Source organism: Phacochoerus africanus, chromosome 2, assembly GCF_016906955.1.
Source record: "Phacochoerus africanus isolate WHEZ1 chromosome 2, ROS_Pafr_v1, whole genome shotgun sequence".
In the NCBI taxonomy this organism is placed as follows: Eukaryota; Metazoa; Chordata; class Mammalia; order Artiodactyla; family Suidae; genus Phacochoerus; species Phacochoerus africanus.
The window spans coordinates 266,070,856-266,081,525 of NC_062545.1; the positions used below are offsets into that span (position 1 = coordinate 266,070,856).

General features: G+C 37.9%; 1 protein-coding gene and 1 pseudogene across 1 annotated transcript; both read right to left on the minus strand.

The window, feature by feature from the left end:
* Positions 1 to 4,367: 4,367 nt before the first annotated feature.
* Positions 4,368 to 5,291, minus strand: LOC125120918 (olfactory receptor 1J4-like). The gene is made up of 2 exons (XM_047769285.1): positions 5,083 to 5,291; positions 4,368 to 4,956 (listed from the first exon to the last, which is right to left on the minus strand). Exons 1-2 carry the CDS (start codon positions 5,289 to 5,291, stop codon positions 4,368 to 4,370), a joined length of 798 nt encoding a protein of 265 aa, XP_047625241.1.
* Positions 5,292 to 9,460: 4,169 nt separating this feature from the next.
* Positions 9,461 to 10,404, minus strand: LOC125120919 (olfactory receptor 1J4-like; annotated as a pseudogene).
* Positions 10,405 to 10,670: the final 266 nt, after the last annotated feature.

Below are 10,670 nucleotides of genomic sequence, written 5' to 3' on the forward strand. Positions count from 1 at the left end.
GCTGATTATAAGAGAAATGCAAATCAAAACTACCATGAGATACCACCTCACAACACTCAGAATGGCCATCATTCATAAGTCCACAAATAACAAGTGCTGGAGGGGGTGTGGAGCAAAGGGAACTCTCCTGCACTGTTGGTAGGAATGTCAACTGGTACAGCCGCTATGGAGAACAGTTTGGAGATACCTTAGAAATCTATACATAGAACTTCCATATGACCCCACCATCCCACTCTTGGGCATATATCTGGACAAAACTCTACTTAAGAGACACATGTACCCGCACGTTCATTGCAGTGCTATTCACAATAGCCAGGACATGGAAACAACCCAAATGTCCATTAACAGATGATTGGATTTGGAAGATGCGGCATATATACACAATGGAATACTACTCAGCCATAAAAGAGAATGACATAATGCCATTTGCAGCAACATGGATGGAACTAGAGACTCTCATCCTGAGTGAAATGAGCCAGAAAGACAAAGACAAATACCATATGATATCACTTATAACTGGAATCTAATATCCAGCACAAATGAACATCTCCAAAGAGAAGAAAATCATGGACTTGGAGAATAGACTTGTGGCTGCCTGATGGGAGGGTGAGGGAGTGGGGGGGATAGGGAGCTTGGTGTTGTCAGACACAACTTAGAATATATTTCCAAGGAGATCCTGCTGAGTAGCATTGAGAACTATGTCAAGATACTCATATTGCAACAGAACAAACGGTGTGGGAAAAAATGTATATGTGTAAGAGTAACTTGATCCCCATGCTGTACAGTGGGAAAAACTTAAAAAGAAGAAAACTAAAATTAAAAAAAGAATCTGTACTCCCTGAAGTTCTCTTTGTGGCTCAGTATGTTAGGAACTTGACTAGTATCTTGCTCATTGGGTTAAATTGCCAGCATTGCCACAAGCTACATGTTAGGCTGCAGATGCTGTCGTTGTGGTGTAGGCTGACAACTGCAGTTCCAATTCTACCACTAGCCTGGGAACTTCCATATGCAACAGGTGCAGACCTAAAAAAAAAAATTCAAATTATTAGTGAGTTTATCCTTGATCAATTTGTTAAGGTGTTATTTGCTAGGTTCTTTACAGTAAGTTACTATTTTAATCTTTGTAATTAACTAAGTATCATTTGGTAGATATTTTTATAACTACAATACTTTTAGTAATATAATTTCACCCACTATATCTAACAGTCATTTATGATTCTTATATTAAACAAACTATTGCAGGTACAGTGGCCAGATGGTGATTTTCTAAATCAACCATTTCTTCTGTATTGATTACCTATATTCTCTATAGGAAGGAACTTCCCCTTATACCACCTTCATTTATTTTTTCATTGATTTACTTATATCATCATGGACTCATCAATTCTTATTTATTCTCTGAGTTGTATCCCATTACTGATGCTATTCATTTTGAAGATGTAATTATTCCAGATTTGGCCAATGGGAGCCTTTCCAGTTGGCTGCTGTGTCCCCATGATTCATTAAGCACTTTGTTTTTCAGTCTCAGCAAAATTTCCCTTGTCTTGTCATGTCCTGGCCCCATCCCTGAATCAGCAATTTTTCTATGTAAATTTTGTTCCTCTTAGAGGAGACTGATACTAAAAAATCAAATTTGGCGTTATGTGTGTTTGTTGCTTGCAAGCCTTCTAAGTGATCTCAGAGAGTACAGTTTGGAAACATATACAATATGAGAAAAAGTATATATGTATGTGTAACTGGGTTACCATGGTCTACAGTATAATATTGATGGAACACTGTAAATCAGCTATAGTGGAAAAAAAATAAAAATCATTATATAAAAAAGAACCACGGGATGTAGAAACTAGAAACAAGCAAATTAAAGGAATGGTTACCCATAAGAGATGAGTCAGGAGTGGGATGAAAATAATGGGAGTTGGGGACCAGACAGATACTGGATATATAATTACTATCTGTTTATACATATTACAACCAATGAGTTCAAACTGCTATCTTCAATTCTAGCTCAACACCATAGAGTTCTTTCTAGCTTCTCTTTTTCCATGTAAATTGCACCTTTCCCCCATTCAGGAGTCAGTCCCTTTTTCAGAACAAGTTTACTTATTTACTTAATCTTTTAATATATGTAATTTAAGAATCTAGATCTGAAACCAGTGTTAATGACAAACTAATTTCAGCTCAAAAAATTTGCTTACCAAAAAGAAATGTGCTTTTGTTATTGTGGGAGGAGTTTATAGACAAAATTCACTGTTCAATAATAGCTTAATTACTTTATCTTCCCCTTTATATTGATTATGGTATTACCTCAAAATATAGTTAGCCTAATTTTTTGTTTTCTTCTATTTTACTTTATTTTCCATCACTTTCTTATTTTTAAGTAGGTAAAAGATAACATATTCAAAACTATACAAATAAATATACTAATTTTCCCATCTTTTCTTTCTTATTCCAACCTCACCCCCTGTAGCTTAGTAGTCTCATTAGTTTCAAATTGATTCCTTGTGTGTTTCTTCTCAAGGAGAAGACACAGATATATATTATTTTCCCTTCTTTTTCACATAGGAAGTAAAATGCTATAAATGCACTTTTATGCATTGCTTTTTTCCATTTAATAATATATCTTGGAAATCCCACCATATTGATTCTGAACTACCTTTGCAATTATTTTTTCAGAGCTGTGAAGTACTCAACTGCACTGATGTTCCATACTTCCCTTTTGAAGCTCTAGAACAAAATTGCAGTGATGAATGTACTCAATGTCACCTGTCTACCTCAAATAGTTAAAATGGTAAATTTCATGCTGTGTAATAAGGTATACCACAATTCATTTTTTAAAGAAAAAGCAAGTAATAATTTCTACAAAAAGCACAGAAAAGAATGATAAAATAATAATAATGTATGATTAATGAGTTAATGGAAGGGATATGGAATAACAAATTATAGAGAGAAGTGAGAATGAATATGAAATCAGTTGTCTCATTTAGAATACATATAGAGGAGTTCTCATCATGGCTCAGTGGTTAACAAATCTGACCTGGAACCGTGAGGTTGCAGGTTCAATCCCTGGCCTTGCTCAGTGGGTTGAGGATCTGGCATTGCTGTGAGCTATGGTGTAGGTCACAGATGCAGCTCATATCTGGCATTGCTGTGGCTCCTGCATAGGCTGGCAGCTACAGCTCTGATTGAACCCCTAACCTGGGAATCTCCATAAGCTGTGGGAGTGGCCATAGAAAAGGCAAAAATACAAAAAAAGAGTACATAGAGAAACATGGAAAACAAATTCAAATACATTCTGATTATATGATATTAATAGATCAAATTCTCCAGAAATACAACGATTGTCAACCTTCATAAAAAAAGCAAGACCTAGGAGTTCCCATCATGGCTCAGTGGTTAACGAATCTGACTAGGAACCATGAGGTTGAGGGTTCGATCCCTGGCCTTGCTCAGTGGGTTAAGGATCTGGCATTGCTGTGAGCAGTGGTGTAGGTCACAGCTTTGGCTCTTACATAGGCTGGCAGCTACAGCTCTGATTAAACCCCTAGCCTGGGAACCTCTGTATGCAGTGGGTACAGCCCTAGAAAAGGCAAAAAGACAAAAAAAGAGCAAAACCTAACATTATACTATTAAGAACTAACACTTTCCATATATAAAGACATAAGAATGTTTAAAGTGATGGAAAAGAAGTACATGTAAGAAATAACAAAATACTGGTATTTCTAAACTAATATCAGAGGAAATAAATGAGATGTGAGGATAGAAGCCATGGCTAAAAAGAAATCTCCCCTCACTCTAAATGCACTGGTGTTCTGTTCAATGAATAGGAAAAGGCTCCCTATCAAAGAGAGCATTACTTTGTAGCATTTGCCAATTTCCATTGTGTAGTTATGTCCACCATGGCTGATTTCAATCCACCAGCTTGGTGTCACTGACCATGGACTTGCAAAGAGAAGTCCACAATCTGCTTGAAGCCACTGCCAGCCAATTTTAGCATATCTTTCAGAGAAAAATCAATCCACAATGAGCAGAAAATGATGCTTAATTGTTGTGTTATCAATAATACAGTATAAAATATATTAGCAAAAACTGGCATATCTAAAAGTAGAAAAAGACAAAACCACAATCACAATTCTGTGACATATTCTGCAAAGTAATTTTCACATATTGATTGAGACGATGAAGAAGCTGAAAAAATTAAATATCAAGAATATTTAACAATGCTCAGTAACAACTGAACCTTATTGATATATTAACATGATATATAACAGCTGAATGCATATTCATTTTAATATGGAGTTGATAACCGAAGGACAATTTTAGGAGATACATACTACTATTCTCATGACTGCAAGAGGATATAGTGATTGTCAATTTAAGATGTTAGCCCTATTGACAAATATCTCTAAGGCGTGTTTTATATTTCTGTTCTGGAGGCTGGAGATGAAGGGGTTCGGCATGGGACTAACTATTGCATACACAACAGAAACGATTATGTTTGTCATTGGAGTACCATGATGAGGAGAAAAAGTAAACACTAGCAAGTGTCCCATAGTGTGAAGACACCACAAAGAGAAGGGAGCCACAGGTGGAACAAAAGTTAAAGTGTCTCTTGGTGTAGGAGACCTCAAAACTGTGGTCCCTGTATGAATATACCAGCCCATGATACTGCTCAAAGGCGGGATGAAAAGAACTCCAGCCACAGTAAAGATGACCAGCAAATTGAGGGAGGTGTCTGAACAGCTTAACTTCAGGAATACAGTGAGGTCACAGAAGAAGTGGAGGATGACATTGTCAGCACAGAATGGTGGTTGGACCAAAAGGAGGGTGTGTAACAGGGCATGGATACAACAGAGGAACCAGGACACAGCTACTGGGGAGACACACAGTTCCTGCTTCATGACATAAGTGTAATGGAGAGTCTGATAAGTGGTTACATACCTGTCACAAGCCATCACTCTGAGAATAAAATTGTCAAGACAACAAAAAAGTGAGAAAAAATACACCCACTGAATAGGGGATGAATTGTTGCCAAGCCTGCATGTTCATCAGCATCTTTGGAAACACGATAGATGAAAGGGAGACATCTGTGAGGGCCAAGTGATGAGGAAGGAATAAATGAGAATGTGGAGGCGAGGTTCCAGCCTGATGAGCAGGATGATGAGCAGGTTCCCCAGCACCGTGGTCAGGTTCATGCCCAGGAGCAGCACAAAAAACATGCCCTGCTTCTCTGCCTGAATGGGCAGCCGCAGGAAGAGAAACATGGACATGCTGCTCTGGTTCTCCCTCCTCATGTTGTTCTTGCCTCAGTTGTCAAAAAGGAACATGCCATAATATAGTCATGTCCTCTATCCTTTGAAAAGCCTTAATTTTTGCTACCTTTCCTTTTATTTTTCTCAATTGATGGTTCATGAGTCAGTTTTTCCAATTCTGGCTCCAATAATATATCAACCAATCACATTAACTAAGTCTTTTCCCAAAGAAACCAATGGATATTTATTCTTCAATAAATAAATATTTATCGAACTACTGACTTGTCCCCTGTTGATTACATAGGAGCCAACAAGCACTGAGAATCCTCTGTGTTCAAGTTCATATCTTTACATCAAGCCAGGTTCAAACCATTTTAAATTGCTAAGATGAAAGTGGAAAAGTGGCACCAAATAAGAGCTATCAATCATTCATTTCCTATTAAAAAGGATATGAAACTCCACGGCAATGTGGGATCTGAGCTGCATCTGCGACCCATACCATGGCGCATGGCAACACCAGATCCTCAACCCATTGAGCAAGGCCAGGGATTGAACCCGCAACCTCATGGTTCTTAGATTTGTTAACCACTGTGCCACAATGGGAACTCCAAAACTCTATATTTGAAAAAAAGTATTGAAACTATGTCATGGGTTTTCAGTGTAGTTTGCTAAACCCTACATTTTTTGAGTCACTTAAAATCCCATGTTATCAAAAATGTCCAATCCAGGCTTCCAAAACAATGCCAATACTTCAAGGCACTGCCCCAATGGCTTTATGCACACTTTCAAATTAAATCTTCCCAGTAGCCCAAACAAATATTATTACACACATTTTAACCATAGGAAAACAAAAGTATACACTATTTAAATGTGAAAAGATACACACAATTAAATGCAAGAGATGGAATCACATTGCAAACCGTCAAATGTACTTTATTAACTTGATACTTCATTGCAAAGATAAGCACCTGGGATTATACAAATGTAAACAATAGAATCTTCACTTAATGTTTGTAGTTTTGGAAGGTAAGAAGCCAAGACATGGAAGAAGCCTTAATGTTCTTCAACAGATAAAAGGTAAAGAAATGGTACATATATTTAATAAAATAGTACTCAGCCATGAAAAAAATGAAATAATGCCATTTGTAGCAACATGGATGGAGCTAGATATTATTCTAAATAAAGTAACCCAGATAGAACAAAACATATATAATGTGTTATTCCTCATATGTGGTATCTAAAAAAAAGATACAAATGAACTTATACACAAAACATAAATAGACCCACAGACATAGAAAACAAACTTATGGTTACCAAAAGGGGAAAGGGGGAAAGTTCAACTTAGGAGTTTGGGGTTAATATATATACAGTTCTATATATAAAATAGATAACAAGTACAAACTGTATAGAATGTGGAACTATACACAATATTTGGTAAAATATAAATGGGAAAACAATCTAAAAAATGTATGTAGTATATAATATATTTGAAACAGAAATACCATCAAACTTCTGAAAGAGAACATAGGCAAAACATTCTCTGATATCAACCTTACAAGTGTTTTCTCAGGTCAGTCTCTCAAAGCAACAAAAATAAAAGCAAAAATAAACCAATGGGACATAATCAAACTGAAAAATTTTTGCACAGAAATGGAAACCAAAAAGAAAACAAAGAGATGATTTACAGAATGGGAGAAAATAGTTTCAAATGATGCACCTGATAAGGGCCTAATATCTAAAACATGCAAACAACTTATCCAACTCAACAGCAAAAAGCCTACAACCCAATTGAAAGATGGGCAAAGGACCTGAATAGACATTTCTCCAAGGAAGTTAAACAAATGGCCAGCAAGCACTTGAAAAAATGCTCAACATCCCTGATTATTAGAGAAATGCAAATCAAAAGGACCATGAGAAGCCACCTCACACCAGTCAGAATGGCCATCATTAATAAGTCCACAAATAGCAAATCCTGGAGGGGATGTCGAGAAAAGGGAAGCCTCCAGCACTGTGGGTGGGAATGAAAGTTGGTACACCCACTATGGAGAACAGTATGGAGGTACCTTAGAAGTCTATACACAGAACTACCATGTAACCCAGCAATCCCACTCTTGGGCATATATCTGGACAAAATTCTCCTTAAAAAATGCACCCACATGTTCACTGCAGCACTCTTTACAATAGCTAAGATGTAAAGTCAACACAATTGTCCACTGATAGGTGATTGGATCAGGAAGATGTGGTATATATACACAATGGAATACTACTCAGCCATAAAAAAGAAGAAAATAATGCCATTTGCAGTGATATGGATGGAACTAGAGACTCACATCCTGAGTGAAGTAATCAGAAAGATAAAGAAAAATAACATATGATATAATTCATATCTGGAATCTAATATATGACACAAAGGAAACTATCCACAGAAAAGAAAGTCATTGACTTGGAAAACAGACTTTTGGTTGCCAAGGGGCAGGGGAGGGAGTGGGAGTGCCTGGGAGCTTCAGGTAAATAGATGCAGAATATTGCCTTTGGGATGAATTAACAATGGGATCCAGCTGTGCAGCACTGGGAACTCTGTCTAGTCAATTATGATGTGTGGGGAGCTGAGAAAATGCAGGGACTCAAAAAAAAGACCTTGCCTGATGGCAGAAAAACCTGAAGGCAGGTTCTTAACCAAGAAAGGGAGTTCACCTGAATGGTACAAGCCTAAGGCGGGCTTTTGGTCAGGAAAAAAGCTTACCTGAACAGTGCATGCTGAAGATGGGCCTCTGGTCAGGATAAAAGCCTGCTTGCACAGTCAAGGGCAGACCTCAGGTTACACAGCTTTCATTTTGATGTTGATGGGGAAGAATTGGGGCTTTCCTGGGAAAACAATTTCCATGTTTGCACTGGAGAACATGGATTGTTTCTCGGGTGACCTAGTCTTTCCTGCTGTTTCATTGGGTATTCAGTTTTCCTCAGGCTTTCCTGATTATTTACTTATTATTCTTATTTCCCATTCCTATTTTCCTGTGGTGATTTGTGATTTAACAAAGTTACAACAATAATATAATAAGGATTTCATCCTGAAGGACTTTACCCTGTTTAAATCCAACTTAGTTAAAACATAGTGTTTATTAACTAGTTGTATAGTAAACTTTAGAGTTAGGATTTTAATGAGGTCCATAGAGGTTAGCCGTATCTTATCCAAAAAACCTAGCTATGAGTTTTGTCTTTGATTTTAAAAGCTTTTAAGTAATGGCTAGTTTAATTAAGTTGGTTTATATTTACTTACACTGTCTCCCTGCCATAATGCTTTGAAGATAACACCAGTCTACAAAGTTTGTGAATGCCAAATTCTTGTGTTTTATGGCCTCTTCAAAGTACTCACTAAGTTTAGTTAAGATAGAGATCTTAAAACAGGATGCATAGCTGCTATACCATGTAATAGTTGACCAATGTACTTTTAACACTGTGGTGTAATCTGTAATGAAAAACTGCCTATATAATCAATCACTGTTGCCAATAAAGTTTGAGCAGTCCAGCGCCCTGAAAGAAGGGACAAAGAGGCTGTCTCTGTAGGTACATTTGCTGACACTGTGTGCCTCTCCGATCGGGATGTATACTCCCTGGCTGCCAGAGCTGGCCTCCGGCAACAATGATGGAACATGCAATGTTAGAAAAAAGAATGTATACATGTATATGTAACTGGGTCACCATGTTGTGCAGTAGGAAAAAAATATATATAAAGAAATAAAAAAATCAATAATGAAACAGAAATACTTTGCTATACACCTGAAAATATCAAACATTATAAGTGAACTACACTTCAAATAAATTAATCAATTAAAATTTAAGAACCAATGCCCATTAGATGACCATAATAAGATTTAAATATATATGTACATTAAAAAGGTGTAAAAAAGGCAAAAGTATTAATAATATAACACACTGAAAAAAAAACAAAATTTAAACACACTTAAGTATACACACAAATGATTTTGATGCTTTGAAAACAAGTTGAATTTGCATTGGGGGTAATGTCATATAGGGTTATGGAAGAATAAATGGTCAAGAGATATGACTAAGGGGAAAGAGATTGTTCCAATAACAATGAACATTTTAAGGAGAATGAGGATAAGTGCTAGAGACATGGGTACTCAACTCACAGCTTTTTTAGGCTTTTCTATAACATCAGTGAGTGAAACAAGAATATGATTAGGTGATTCTCACTTGGTAAATAGGTTAATATTTTTGAAAAGTATCTCCAGACCCAAAGTCATGTCTGTGTTTCTCAGGCTGTAGATGAAAGGGTTCAGCATGGGGGTGACCACTGTGTACATCATGGAAGCAATGATGTCTTTGTCAGGGGACTGGCCTGATGAGGAGAAAATGTACACTGCAATTATTGTTCCATAGAATAGAGACACCCCAGAGAGGTGGGAGCCACAGGTGGACAAGACTTTTCAGATCCCTTTAGTAGTGGGGACCCTCAAGATGGAGACCCCAATGCAGCCATAAGAGACCAGGATGCCACTCAATGGAAAAATGAGAAATGCAGATGCTACAGTGAATATGACCAGCTCATTGAGAGAGGTGTCTGAGCAGGACAGCTCAAGCAGTGCAGCAAGGTCACAGAAGAAGTAGGGTATGGCGTTGTCATCACAGAAGGACAGTTGAACCAGGAAGAGGGTGTGGATCAGGGCAATGGCACAGGAGAGGAGCTAGGATCTGGCCAACAGACATAGACACAGCTCCTCCCTCATGATGATGCTATAGTGTAGAGGGTGACAAATAGCCACATACTTGTCATAGGCCATCACTGCAAGAAGGAGGTTATCAATGCCACCAAAAAATATGAAAAAAAATATGTCTGCTTTGCACATTAGGCATAAGTAATGGATTGACCCTTAGTCTGCATGTTCATCAGCATATTAGTGACAGCAACAGAGGAAAAGGAGATGTACATGTGGGCCAGGTGGCTGAGGAAGAAGTACATGGGGGTGTGGAGGCGAGGGTCAAGACTGATGAGCAGGGGGATGAGCAGATTCCCCAGCACCATGGTCAGGTACATGCCCAGGAACAGGGCAAAGAACAGGCCCTGTGGCTCTGGCTGGATGGGGAGCCCCAGAAGGAGGAACTTGGACACACTGCTCTTGTTCTCTCTCTTCATGCTCCTCTCCTGTCTGCTGGGGAATGAGCATAGTCCAAAACATCAGAGACACTGAGGCCACAATTGTGGCTACCACACCAGGGGCTTGCCCTTTCTTGTGGAGAAAAGGAATACATGACTACATTTCCTTTATCAAATTGTGTTATCAAATCAAGTGACACACAATCAACATGATACCTTTTGATGTAACCCAGAGTACATTCATTATTTGTTTCTTTTTAATCAACCAGGTTTCTGACACTACCCTACAAAATGGGCATATGAAC